Here is a 15,079-nt window from a genome sequence, read left to right on the forward strand (position 1 = left end):
CAAATGATAACCAAACACACCGTTTAAATCTTAAAACACTGTAAGATTTCGTCAAGTCCCTTATCCGATGCTCTGAAGTAGAAAATTCTCCAACAATATCGGCTACATCGAAACAAGGGTTGTAATCAGAACTAATTGTAATTAAAACTATAGTCCATTTTACTAGCAAACATCATTGAAAGTAGCAGATTCTCCTCTCCACCAAAATTCAAAAAAGCAGTAAAACATAAACAAATTGTAATCAGAACTACCCATGTCAATTTATCTTGATTTATTAAATTTCAAATACAAAAAAGGATATTTCATGGCTAGCCAATTAGTGACGATAACTCATGAATTTAGTTTACATATAAGCTTAAAACATAATGTTCAACATACATGCTAGCATTCGCTCAACTTATAGTTCCTCTAAAACGTCAGTTGAAAACAGAATAAACAGTGTAAAATCAGCTCGTTTCAATCAACAGACTTCCTGATGATTCACTCTCGATGTTCTTGGCTTTCCTTTGATGTATTCATCTGCCTGTGCTGTGACATGGATTTCTGACTTGCTCATCCTTATCCTCAGTTTCTTCTATTCTCTTACAATTCTGTCGCCACATTTTGAGCGCCTAGGAACTGAACGACAGATTTCATCGATACTTACGTTCAAGGTTTCATGAATAAGATCGAAACACTTGAAATTGTCCATGGAAGCAAGCTATAATGCGTTGTACACCATACTTGCAAATCATATCAGGAAGTGTAACGATATTAGACAAATTTTAAGCTTCACGGTTGGCAAAAGCAAATTCGCATGCTAATGCTACATGGTCACTGCCCCAATTCTGCAGAAGCAATAATGTCGGGTTAGTAAACTTGTGTCTAAGAAAACACTCCCTCAGTCCCTATGAAATTGCATCTATTTTCTTTTTAAATTTGTCCCAATTACTTTGCACCCTTTCCTTTTTTGACAATGATCAAATTCCCTTTCTTTTAACTTCACCCAAACCCAATAGTTTATTCTCTTTCGTCATCTCAACCATTCATTTCTTCCATACACGTGTATTTTGTCTTATCATCTAATGGTAAAATTTCATAGGGACAAAGGGAGTAACAAATAACAACAGAATGCGAAGAATCACTCATAAATCAAAATCCTATTTCTTTGTGTACAGTAGTAGTAGACATTCCAACAAACCGAATAATGGTGTTCAGACAAGACTCAATCCTGAATTTATTTTCACATAATCTACAGCAAATCAGCCATAAATTTCTCTGTGTACACAGATGATTTCTACTGATGATTTCAGGAACAAAGTCCACAAATAGTATCGAAAACCATCAGCACTTTTTTGACTGGCCATCATTGTCTCAGATGTTTCTTCAGAGCCTTTTTACAACTCTTAATATACTTATTCCTTCTACAGAGAATAAACTTCTAGTGTTTTTAATATACCAAAACTACCCGGCAAAAAAGACACATTATAATTTTGATCTAAAGCTTTACAGTCTAGCAATTGCCTTAAGCAACACATATTCTAATTACATTAGAGTTCATTACTCTAATGACATTAAGTGGATCCCAACAAGAGTGGGGTTTGGGAGGGGCAGATGTACACAACCTTACCCTTGTTAATGATAAAACTAACAAAGAGGTTGTTTCAAATTGACCTTTGATAGCAAACATCACGTGCAACTTCACATAAATGAAAAGTGCGCAAGTATTCTAATTAATTTTTGAATTTGGTACGGTCTAGCAACTGCCTATTTGTTAGCCCCATTTTCCACTCAAAGAGCCCTACTCCCTTCCAATCATGGCAATTGATCTACTCCCTACTCCCATTTTCCACTCAAAGAGGCCTTTTAATACACAATCATGGCAATTGAGATTAGGAAGCAATCTGCAATGACCTGTTATTGGGCTTACGAAGGGGTAAAATAGTAATTGCCATATTAAGAGTAACTTGGGGAATAAGTTAGTTTTAAGTGGTAGCTTTACTATAAATAAGAGGAATTAGAGAGACATTACAATCAAGAAATTAGTAAGCAAATTGTGGGTGAGTTTATACTCATTTTTTGGAGATCTCAAGCTTCTCGAAGTGCTTGGTTTATCTTTCTTTTACCATTTCTAGGGTTGTAATCTTTCTTTGTTCATCAATATTAAAATATCATTTTGCTTTTGTCCTTTTAATATTTCATTTCCAAATTTACTATTTAATTCAAGTAGCCAGGTCATAGCAGTGAAAAGAAGGGAAAGACACCACCATCAACATGGCTATTTTCAAGTAATCTAAGTATTTTCTCTTTCATCATATGCGTTGGGTCCATATTTCAGTGTAATGGAGATATCCAACAAGTTGTGACCCATAGAATCAAGAGTGGGTGGCGAAAATGGAGAGCGACTACTTGGATACTATGTGATCGAGGTGTACCCCTAAAGCTATACAAACAATTTTATCGGATGGTTATTAGACGAGCGCTACTATATCAATATGGATCAAAATGTTGGGATTCTAGAAAGGATCATAGTAAGAAGGTGGCGATGGCGGAAATACAAAATGCTTTGATGGATGAGTGGACATATCTTGAGGATAGAATTCAAAAAGAAGATATAAGAAAGGGGTAAGGAGTCGCAAAAATTTAAGAAAAGATGAAAGAGTATCATTTAAGATGTTTTTAACTATGAACATGAGCAAAGACGAAGTTCTGAACCGCTAAGAAAAGGTGAAAGTTGAAACTTGAGGGACATAAAAAGAGGGCGAAAAAGACTGAAGGGGTGAAAAAAGTTATGAAAGATTTAGACTTACAAAAAATCAAAGAATTCATGTATTTCACGTAGCCGAAGGCCGACCAACCCAATCTTTCATCATTTTGGTCTTCAACATTTGGGTCATTTGCTTGACATTTCACTTTCCTTGTATTCTATCCGATATGTTTGATGTAAAAATGGGATACAAATAATGAAATATCCTAATAGGGAGTAGCCTACATGTAATTTTCAGTACCTTACTGGGGAGCCCACCCATTTTGTCCAATGCATTTCCAGATATTGTCTCAAGGACTCTCACAGGAACAAGCTGTTCAGTGTGCCTGAAGCAAGCAATAAAACGGTTAAGAAGCTCTTCAAGCTCAGACACATCTTGCTATTCAACATAAAGGTTTTCTTTACCATATATAATCCACAGTTCCCATGAACTTCGAGTGGCATGATGTTGTCAAGGGTTCTCCCATATTATCTCTTAATGTGACGTTCCCCTGGAAATCAATCACCAAAAATCAGGCAACGCAATGACATCCCTAATTAATTTATTAGATTTTTCCAAAATCAGGCTATATTATCTTACTGGAACACCAACATACGCACTGCGGAGATTTAAGTTGTGCTGCAGACAAGTGGCTTTCTCATTTCCAGTGGCAAGCTTCACTTCCTCATCTCTCCATCTACATGTAAAGGACTTCCGTCTGTCATTCCAATGTCCAAGAGAGTATGGGGATTCAAAAACAAATTATAGGATTTATTATTCAACAGAGCCAACTTCAAGTGAAGTCCACTACGATACTATACCATTTACTTCAAATCTTCTAGAACATGTCGCATTTTGAAAAAGCTGTTCACAATTGATAAAATGTTCATAAAAATACAGATGCACATATGACGCATACAAGAAGTAGATGCATCCTATAATGATGCGTATAGCACCAAGAGGTTTCTGGTAAAAGATAGATGTGACTCCTTAGATTAGTAGAAGTATTTGCCAGACATTCAAAGTTATAAAATAAAAAGGAACTCCAAAATTATCCTCCAAAGGTAGTTTTGCAATATTTTCCACTTGTTGGCTAACAAATGCAATTGAAAGTAAAACCAGACAAATAGATTCCTTCCTGGAAGATAATATTGGTTTGCCAGGAGTCAAAATTAGTCAAAAAGTAATTCAAATGAACTTCCATCCCTTCAATATCTACAGTATAGGCTCTGTAAAGAAAAAAAAAAATCTTAAAGGATTTTAACTATACAAAAAGCTGATGCAAATAAAGAAAGAAAGAAAAATCAATATAATTACTGCAGTAAAAAACCATTTTCTGATCTAGAGCAAACAGCTCTATCGTGTTAGCTGCGTTCCCTTTCATGGATGAGCTAACATAAACAATCAATGGCCACAAGCCAAGTTCCTCATCTGGCCAGAAATAGGAAATGCAGCTCAATCGTGAACCTGTTAACCTCATGATTCTGCATCAATCCCCCTATCCTCAAATGATCCACCCTCATATCAGAAAATCAGACCCCTTTGTCATTTCTTGTTTTAACATGTGTGGGGCAGCATGATTAATTTTCTTCCCAAATCAAATCCAAAAACATCTCCTAAAAAGGGGTACTATTGATTGTCTAAGTCTCTAAGACGACTGTTATCAGATCATGATTCCAGCCGTGCAAACCAAGAGTTTCATGGTGCTAAACCTTATTTGACAACAAGAAACTTGTGGGTTTCCTAATCCAACTTGTATTATGAACATTCAAGCACTATCTTCAAATTTCTTATGATTCATTCCATCAGCATTAACTTCAACTTTTTCACCATTTAAACCTTCATAAGAACTCATTCCTACTAACTTCATCTTGAAAAAAAAAAAACCAAAAGAAAATGGAAAACAAGGGTGATCCTTCCTCCATATCTAAGGTAATCTTTAATCTGTCCATGTTCATATCTCCTTAATTACTCATCAGTCTTTCTCAATTGAACCACACGGTTAAGCTCTAGTTGGAGAACATTTTATATGCAGCAATTCAGTACTTCTGCTACTAACTGTCTCATCATTTGTGATTCCAATCACACCTTTCTCTCAACTTCCAATATTAAATCTTTATAATTTGAAATAAAATAATAAATTCACCTTCCAAAAAATACCATCAACTTCTCCATTGACTTCCACAATTACAATAGATTTATTGTGAAGACTCAAGCTTGCAGGGTACATTCACAAATGATGATTCATTTCACTACACAAGTACTATGTTATTAAAGTGGCTCCACCTAAGTGGGGTTTAGGGGTAAGATGTATGCAACCGTAACCTTGTAAAATCAATGAGGTTGCTTCCATTGACCCTTAATAGCAAACGTATATACTTGACGAAAAGAAGTGCATACGATTTAACAAGCTAAAGCTAGGGTAAAACAAGGTATTGTAGACAATAAAATGCTCCTTTCCCATAACTAGACTTATGAGATGGAAACCATGCAAATATAAGTGTGTGTGTGTGTATCAAAAAACCAGCAAATTTAAGGGTAATGGTTACCTAACAAATTAACTATGGGGATGAAGACAGTCTAAATGGAAAAGTGACGAGCAAAGTGGGGTGAGAGTAGAGGGCTAATGAGCCTTTCTTATATGCAATCTATGAGGTGTTAGCAATTAATGAGATGTCGGGAGCTAAAAGATATACCTGAATGGCGACTTGGTATAACAAGTGTGATACAGAGGCATCTTTTGAGAAACTCTTTTCCGGTCATGTTCCAAGATATGTAACTGCAACAGACCAAAATGCACCTTATAACAAGTTGCAAATAAAATTCACTGAACAACAATATTAGCAAGAAAAGGCAGCTCATGATAAACAGTCGCTTACCTTTGCAGAGGATATATACTGATATACAGCACTCTGGATACACAAAGACTATCAGAAAATGCTTTGTGACCCTCAGAAAAAAAATTAAAAACTAAAATTGCAGATATACCTGAGGCACACTGTTAAAGTCGCCAGCAAGGACAATAGGTATTCCACCCCATTTTTTAGATAATATATGTGCCCTCTCCAGGAACAGGCGTACCTAAAATATTTTTTCCAGAAGATGTCACCAATAACAGTAATACCCGTGGAAAAAAATTTCACAATGATTCTTTCATTGATAGGGATAAAATGTAGTCCAAAACCAACCCAAGTCCAACTCAGAAGGGTAAAAGTTCGATCCAAAAAACACATCTCTAACCTCAATACAATGGCAATTGGACCTTGTGCAAGATCCAATACGAGTTTGACAACAACCCACTTATTTTTTATTTTTTATTCGAGGGTAAGGTTGGAGAATCCCTTTACATGCAAGAGGAAGGTGAATGAATCTTTCCAATAGGTGGCAAGAATCAAACCCTTGTCAGAACGATTTCTTTAACTACTAGACCGACTCATGATTACACAAGTGATTAGTTTTGTTACTTCAACAATAGATTATAATGACTTAATAATATAGTTGGGTTGGAACATTAGAATTAAAGTAAAATAATATAAACTCCTAATACTCCCAATTAGTTATCTTAAAAGAAAATTTAATGTGAATCTCAAACGAAATTATCTAACTTCAAGTATGATTGGAAAAATCTGAATCTGAATGAGATAGAGCCAACTTGAAGTTTGGCAAATTTGATCTGAGTTCGATCCGTTGACATCCTTATTAATTGACAATTTAAATAGTTCTGCATAAATTTTAAAGTTTGAGTACCTGCCCTAGCTTGATGTCTCCTCGATTTGGGTTGAAAAGAACGTGTATATTTCCAACCAACAAAGTTCTACACATGGTCACAATGAAAATTTTAATACTTCTCTAATAAACTCATTGAGAGGAAAGCTATATCAATGATTCAGTAAATATATCAAACTAAACTACCACTAAAACAAAACCCAAGTGTGTTTGCGACAATTTGATAGCAAAGAATGCACAGACCAAGTCAAATGCCTTATTTCTACCGGCTTATCTCAGATCCTTCTTACAATAAATATTAAATTAAAATACAAACATAAATTAAATTTGAAAGTTTGTATTATTCACATTGTTGTTGTCGTTGTTGTTGTTGATTATTATTATTATTATTATTATTATTATTATTATTACTACTACTATAAGCAGCTCTCGCTGACGTTCACCTCTTTAACACAATAGGTGGATAACTGTTTAGCTTGTATTAGGGGATGTCCCTATATAATTGATTCTTTTAGTTGATTTTGCCATTTTTTTGGTCATAGTTAAGAACAAAGCCCATAAGGACATTGAGAGAAGGTCCATCTTCATCTTCCTTCCTTTTTAGTTTTGTATTTTGTTTTCTTTTTCCCATTTGGGCTCGGAAGAGCATCCATATAGGATGGTTCCTCTTCCTCCGCTTTTGGGTTGTATGAGGTATTTTTTTATAACAATTTTTTCTTTTATCAAATACAATAATAGTAAAATAATAATAATCATGATGATGATATTCATAATAATAATAATAATAATAATAATAATAATAACAATAATAATAATAATAATAATAATGATAATAATGATAACATTAATAATAATTAATAGTAATAACAGTAATATAATTTATAATAATATAATAATAGTGATAATGACAATAATAATAATAACAATAATAATAATAATAACACTATGGTGTAAAAATCCACATGATAGGAGTAACAAATAGTTAGGAACAAGTGAGCACATATCAGTAATAGACATTCTCGTTGTTCTACCAATCATCACCGGAATAAAGCATACTGATAAAGCAGAATTTCTGATATTTAAAAGGGTGATGGGTCTTTTGACCATAAAAAACAAAAAGTGGCTAGCAAATAGAAAGAGTAAGCGAGACAGAAATAATACGCTCTTATAGCTTTGAAGAGTCAACTTTGAAGTCGGGCAAAAAGTTAAACATTTGGAGTATAAACCAAGATTCCCAGTTAATATTCCTATAAACAAGAAAGCTATGAAGTGTATTAATTTTGACGCAAAATTCAATCTTGGAACAAATCTCATAATCTAGGATTGGTGAACTATTGCAAGGTATGACTACATATCACTGAAGGCATAGCTGAAATGATCTGACATTGACAGTATCATTTGTATAGACATAAGCAAATATATTGCAAATTTGCAATTAATCTCTTCTAAAATGTACTTATATAAAAAACAAAATACCTAATATATGAATCTAACCTCTTCACCATGAAAAACAAAGAGAAGGCTATTCAAGAGGTACAAAATTGGGTGGTATTTCCACACTCCCAATAAAACTCGATTTGTCTCCCAAATCTCAAACCAAAGTATCCAAAAAAGGAGACAAGAAGGCAGAATGAAAGTATGTTTCAAAATTATTATTTAAAAAAAACTTCGTAGATCCAAACCACAAAAGCTTCAATCTGATCAGTATCTAACTTTAAGTTCCCACAGTTCACATGAATCCTACAACCCACCACTTAATACTATATTTGATCAATACATATAGGACTTACGTAGGATTTGACATTTGTCGATCAGAATTCAATCCATCATCATTCATCTGTTACAAAAGATCAATGAACACAAGGTCATACAACTAATTGGAATATGGGTTCATCCTTCTTCAGACACATTGTTAAAACAATAAAAATTGTTGTCATATAATCTTTCACAACAACTAGATAAAGGGGATGCAAAAAACAATAGAAAGTTTAACGCAACTTACCAAAATCTTAATCCCAACAGGGTCATTAATAAGAAAAAGGATAGCAAAGATTATTGTGCCCCTACGGCCCTACCCCTTCAACCTGCATTCCTCAATTTGGATTGATAAGAGTTTTTATGCTTCAAGAACACTTAATGCACCATAATGAAGACTTTTCCATCAATACCAAATCCTCTAAAATGTCAACAATGTGGCTCACTATCCAATTCTCGTACTATAGATCTCAGATTCTCGAGCTATTATCATTATCCATAAGACACAACAGTTGATTAATCCTATTTTCATGATATCGTTTTAATTGTTGTTGAAACTATTAATAACAACAAATTGAGAGATGATAAGGGAGTAATATTTGAAACTGGCCTTTGAAAAGGCAAATGAGAGGATTAGTAGGGATATCCTAGATAGGGTAATGTCTAGGAAAGGCTTCGGGATTATATGGAGAAAATGGAAAGGGTGTCTCAATTCAGCTTCTTTTCCATTGGTTTTTATGGTCGCCCCAAGGAATGGTTTAACTCAACAAGGAATGTTAGATAAGGAGATGTTTTATTTTTTTTGGTGACAGTTTTGGGACTTATATTATCGAGAGGTGTTGGAAGAGGGGTGATTGAAGGTGTGAGGGTAGGCAAAGATGATCTCATTATCAGTCATGCGGATGACACTATTCTTTTCTTGTCGGCGGATCAGCACTACACATTCTTGCTATAATTTGGAAAAAATTTCGGGACTAAAAATCAATGTTCACAAATCTTTTTTTGCAGGCATAAACTTAGGAGGAGAATTGGATAATTAGGCTAAATGGCTAATTGTGAAGTAGTGAAATTTCCCATCACTTACCTGGATTTACCTTTGGGATCTAACCCTCGAATAAAGATTTTCGAGCGCCTATTATAAAGGTGTAGAGGAGGCTCAATGGATGGAAGGCAGGTTACATTGTGGGAGGTAGAATTACAAGCATCACCTCTATCTATTTCCTTGCGCTTTACAAGGCTCCTACCTAGATCATTGATTTGATGGAAAAAAATGATGAGGAATTTCCTTTGGGAAGGAGATGGTGAGGTCAGAAAGGACCATCAAGTGAATTGGGATATAACAGTGCCATTCGATTAAGGGGCTTTGGGAGTAGCAAGTAGGAAATCTTGAGGCTAAGAATACAGCATAGATTGGAGAATGGCTTTGGATATTTTTTTGTGAACCGAATTCTTTGTGGTATCGGGTCATTAGAAGCATCTCTGGAGCTCCTACTACTCAATGGAAAATGCGTACATCTTTCAGCTTCTCATATTTCATCCCTTACAGATCTATATCCCAGGTACTTCCGAAATTTTTTCCTTTGACTCATTTTAAAGTGTAAGGGGGAATAGTTTTAGATTTTGGGAAGATTGTTAGATGGGTACACAACCTTTTAAAAATAATTTTCAAAGACTATACCAACTCTCATCCAAACACGAGGCGATTTCTTTTTTATAACATATAGCTTGGTCTTTTTTGTTTAGATATCACCCATAGGATAGAGACTTACAATCAGCGGTTGATCTTCTTTCTCTTCTCCAGAAATGACGTTAGAGTGTATATTCCTGACCCATCAAACACTTTCTCATGTACCTCCTTCTATACTTGTTTGGTCTCCTCCTCTGATGCTTTTCCCTCTTTTCAGTGGAAAGATTAATTTGGAAAACTAAGGTTCCTACCAAAAACAAAGCTTTCATTTGGTTGGTAGCCAAAAGAAAATTAAATACCATGGAGAATCTTTAAAAAAGAAGGCCAAATAAGGTTTTGAATCCAAATGGGCTAGACTTTTTAAATTTATCGGTGAATCATGGATTGCAACAAAAAAATAGATGGCTTTCTTAATACTTAATACTTTCTATTGTGATCTAGGGTAAACGGGAGACCTTAAGTCTTTATGGAGGTCAGGAAGTTTTCAGATCTTATGGTTGATTTGGTTAGAAAGAAACATAAATTTTTGTGATCGATTTTTACCATTGAATATCATTTGGAACAAGGCGAAATTCCTAGCCACTTTATGGGTTAAGGTTAATAGCCTTTTTGAACATAATTCTTCAAACGAGAAGTGATGGGAGTGTCTTGTAGTAGCTTGTGCTTGGTTTTCTTTTGGGGGGATCTCTCATCCCTATTGTTGTACCATACCTTTTTTTTTTGCTCCTTTGAGATAATTTTTCTTATCAAAAAAAATTATCGTATGAAAGTTCTACAATATATGGTATACTAATCTTTATACTGTGAATATAAGACAAATGATCATAATACAACAGCTATGAATCAAATGATATGAGAACTATACTCTTTCCAAGCACACGCTATCCATAAATTCTCAATTTCATTCTTATCACTTCCTAAAATTTCCCCAAAACAAATAAGGCATAGAAAACAAAAATTATCGCTAATGGTGGAAATGGCAAACAAAAGCATACTCTTTGTTTCCATCACAAGTCATGTACCGCTACAGTATTCATATCCATGAACCTAAAATACAAATTTGTAAAAACAATACCTTTAAAACACAAAACTGAGCAACATTGTTACGCAAGCCAAAGCTCTGAAATTCAATGCTTTCCTCGTGCATAAGTTTAAATCTACACCAAAGTGTAAATAGCATTAGATAAACAAAATATAGAAGGTAAAGTACAATAGGAGAAGATAATCCAGCAGAGTGAAAATATCATTATCATAAGAAATAAGGTTTTAAGAGAAACCCCATAAAATAACTCTCATGAGTAACGCTTTTGTGTGCCAAGACAAATTTAACATTCACATAACAAAATTTATTCCAGAGACCAGTACTAACAAAGAGGCCACCAGTGTTGCCAAGACACTCTAATTCTTCCAAGCCATTTACTTGATATGGATAGATTTTTCTCCATATCAAGAGTAATTGCACTACCAAAATTTCGCCCAACAAAAATGGGGTTACAGTGAAGTATATGGATTTACAAAAATTTCAATTGTTCCCGTTACAACTAATAAACAATAGGAAGAATTTATTTATCAATTTTGAGCTTTTGACACTAATTTGTTCAAAAAAACCATGTCATAAAATGGGACAACCTAGTCTATTCAAGTGGACCCAGTGTAAGGCATGTTCACTTAGATTTGATATTCAAGCCCTGTTTATGTAAAAAGGGTAAGGTTCAAGGTCGAAGATTCTCAACACAGTTATACCAACTAAAACCACAACTTGACCTATTGCCAACTCTATGATCACTATCACCATTATATTACAATACCAAACACCATCTCAAATTGAGTCTTTGGTGATCCGAAATGGCTTCAGCACTAGCAACAAAACATTTGCCCAATTTCAATCACCACAAGTGGGAGTACAATTAAGCTCTTCATTATGAGCTTCCATTTCTTCATAGTCGCCACTTCTTTTCTATGATTTGGTTTCCCAAAAACCCCATTATATGGGAAGTTGAGATTTGGGAAGATGAAAGTGGTTTACAGTGACATTGTAGAATTAATGCTTAGAAAATGGTGTGTATGAATCATGATTGTCTATAGAAGCAGTGCGGTTGTAAGTGCTTATTAAAGGGGGGGAGTGGAGGTGGTAATAGTCAGCAAAGAGAGGGGTGGGGCGGATTATATGGATAATAGAAGGGGTTAAAATATAATAATAAGCAAGACAAACATCTCATTCGTACTCACATAAGGGGATAACCTCACCTCTGCGCTAACTACTTATTACTTTTTAATGAAGATAGAAAATACAGTAGCACTTCATCTATGAATAAAAATATTCACCCTGGTGCCTGAATAAAATCTTATGTTAAAGCATTATGTTGACTACACATAAAAATTTATTACCGTTTATGTTTCCAAAATATTGCACATCCATCCTGAGCATCACCTGTCCGAGCCTATAGTATCAAAAGTAGTAATGTGTAAGGTTCATGAAGATTTACTTCAAAGGCAACTTGATAATATGCACATACTCCCTCGTTCTTATTTATTCTTCCCACTTTCCCTAAATGGAAATATCACAAGGTTCTTCCTATTATAAATCTTTCCATTTTAAGACATCTTTTGGACAATCATTTGCCTAACACATTTCACCCAAAGGAATCACATAATTACATTTTTAACCTCCAAAATTTACTTGATTCTTTCATATCAAGGGTACCTCTCTCCTCATTATGACCATTTCCTTTTTTACTATACCCCTTTACTACTTGTTATAATTTCAAGATTCAAGATTCAATATTCATTACTTATTCCAATCAATAATTACACATAATAGAACCTTGCTTCTCATTATCGCGCTTCTTGATTTCTTCCCATATTCCAAATGGGAACAAAAAAATCGGAGGGAGTACAAGATTTTGATACCTTTAAAATACCTTCAAACCCATCCTGTTTTAGGGCATCATGTAAGTCATTAAAACGATCAACTTCCTGCAGTCACATACAAAAAAACAAAAAAAAAAAAAACAAAAACAAATGATAAGGAAGAAATCTATAAGTTCACACAAGGACAACCGGGGGATGCCTCAAAAGAAAATCAAAATTAAAAGGGATTTGGAAGAAAAACAAATTTTTCATCGAGTAAAAGTGAGGGTCTTAAGGTTAAAAAACAGGTAGCTTAGAGATTTTTCTCAAACAAGAGAAGAAATCACAAGTTCTATAAAAAAAAAAAAAAAACCAGATATTAAGAAAGGGAAACAAAAAATATTTGGACTTGCCTGAAAACAAACAATGCTAGGATCATACTGTGCTAACTCCTTGTATATAGCTAATTTACGATGGTCCCAATTCAGGTACTTGAGTGGAACATTATAATATAAATCAGGATGTCTTGATGCATTTTCAACTCCTAAAACATTGTATGATACAAGTACCAGCTTATCTGAAAAATTTTAATAAAATAAAAAGAGAGATAATAAACACGGTCAGCTCCAAAGTCAACTACTTGCTTTTCAGTTCAGATCTTTACCAAAATAGAAATCAGGATATACAAGATTAGTATTAGACAATCAGATTGCAATTTAACAATCCAAGTAATAGGACAGAAAATCTGTAGTCACGGAAAAATTACTAGCAGCTTGATCAAGCCACGTGAGGCCTCATGAATTGAGCATAATTGTACGGTGGAAGCGTAAACCAACTTACAACTCACAAGGTTTCTTAATAGAGTCCCAATTAAGTTCATCTATTAAGCTACAAAGCATCAAATCCCCAATTTGTCTTGCTCTAAGGAAAAATCATCTGTTCTATGGCTTCTTACTAAAATTAAGAACATGAAATAGAGCAAAAACCCTGCACAATAGCACTACAGCTACCAGCAAGTTTACCACTCTAGCCTAAGTCCACCAGATTTCTCCGACCCAAAATCCAAAACTACACAATGCTCTGCCCTGTGCTATATACATCAAAATGAATAGTAAAGCACTATTTCCAAGTCTATAACAAGGTTATCTAGGACTATTGCCTCCAAGCATATGAACTTCTTACAAGCCAAAAGAAGGGAAAAGGGAATATTCATGGAACCAATGTAGTAATGACAGGATTAATGGCACAGCCGATTCCCTACCATTAGAACTTAGAATTTGTATTTCACACAATCAGTGACACAGAGGTTGACATCCCAACAAAAATCAACTCAGAGAAATTTCATAGAAAAAGAAAAATATCAACATATTCCCATTATTTATTAAAGGAATACAAATAACTAACCTCTGAAGCAAATTCGACCCACCAAATTCATAAAAAATTTAGTCTAAATGAGATAAAAATGCACTACCTCCACCAGCAGAGGAATCATAATCCGAATAACTCCATTTGCGATAACTATGATGAGTCCTGCTTTTCTGCTTGGTATGTTTCTGCCTCTGGTACGAAGAATAAGATTGAATTGAGCTTGAAGACTTAGAGTTCCGTCTAACAATGCAGCTTTTTAGGGTTTGTTCTTGTTCAATTTCTTCATGAACAAATTTTCTTTTCTTGCTATATGAATTATAGCGTGTACAAGAGTAATAGCTATTCATCTTCTCCGGTGGCGACGGCAGACATGCGCGGTTTAGAAGGCGGTGGAAGTCGATCTTGTTCAGCTTGGTAATAAATTAGGCCATTTTTTGTCCCTGGCAAAGCAACACCAATTTTCATGTTCTTCCTCTTCAACGGATTCCCTGCCATAGACTATATATTACTTGACTTTTAACTTGGTGTAATCACTAATTCAATCAATTATTAAAAAATTATGTATAAATTTGATATCGGTAAACTTTGCATTGAGGTGAACGACTATGGTTTAACTTGATTAAAAATTAGAAAAACGACTATGGTTGAACTTGATTAAAAATTAGAAAAATGACTATGGTTTAACTTGATTAAAAATTAGAAAAATTCTACATGGTATCAAACTTTCATGAAATGCTGATGTAAAAGTTTTTGCACATGGTAGCATTCAGTTTATGTCTTATTTAATTGTCATAGTACTTTTCGTTTAATTTTTATTAATTTCCGTTTAATTCACCATTTTAACGTTTCTACCCTATTCAAGTGTTGGTTGTCATTATAATTTGCTCTAAACCATTTTTATGCTCTCAAATGTTTAATTCACCATTTTAACGTTTAATTTACCGTTTAATTCATCAACACTCTCAAA

The 15,079-nt window shown here is 34.2% G+C and overlaps 1 protein-coding gene across 4 annotated transcripts; it reads right to left on the reverse strand.

Moving 5' to 3' along the window:
- Positions 1-154: 154 nt before the first annotated feature.
- Positions 155-14,656, reverse strand: LOC130797655 (carbon catabolite repressor protein 4 homolog 5). Of its 4 annotated transcripts, none has more exons than XM_057660354.1 (14): positions 14,216-14,655; positions 13,158-13,321; positions 12,805-12,870; positions 12,283-12,335; positions 10,970-11,051; positions 8,243-8,289; positions 6,474-6,540; positions 5,715-5,807; positions 5,606-5,638; positions 5,423-5,505; positions 3,327-3,444; positions 3,152-3,237; positions 2,988-3,072; positions 181-827 (listed from the first exon to the last, which is right to left on the reverse strand). In XM_057660354.1, the coding sequence occupies exons 1-14, from the start codon at positions 14,457-14,459 to the stop codon at positions 765-767; spliced, it is 1,284 nt and encodes a 427-aa protein (XP_057516337.1). In that variant the 5' UTR covers positions 14,460-14,655; the 3' UTR covers positions 181-764. The 4 variants fall into 4 exon arrangements, with proteins under 4 accessions (XP_057516339.1, XP_057516337.1, XP_057516340.1 ...); XM_057660355.1 differs by having other exon boundaries at positions 185-827; positions 3,327-3,423; positions 14,216-14,653; XM_057660356.1 differs by lacking the exon at positions 5,606-5,638 and having other exon boundaries at positions 155-827; positions 14,216-14,656.
- Between the last annotated feature and the right edge of the window lie 423 nt (positions 14,657-15,079).

The sequence above is a fragment of the Amaranthus tricolor genome, chromosome 13 (genome assembly GCF_026212465.1).
Source record: "Amaranthus tricolor cultivar Red isolate AtriRed21 chromosome 13, ASM2621246v1, whole genome shotgun sequence".
NCBI lineage: Eukaryota > Viridiplantae > Streptophyta > Magnoliopsida > Caryophyllales > Amaranthaceae > Amaranthus > Amaranthus tricolor.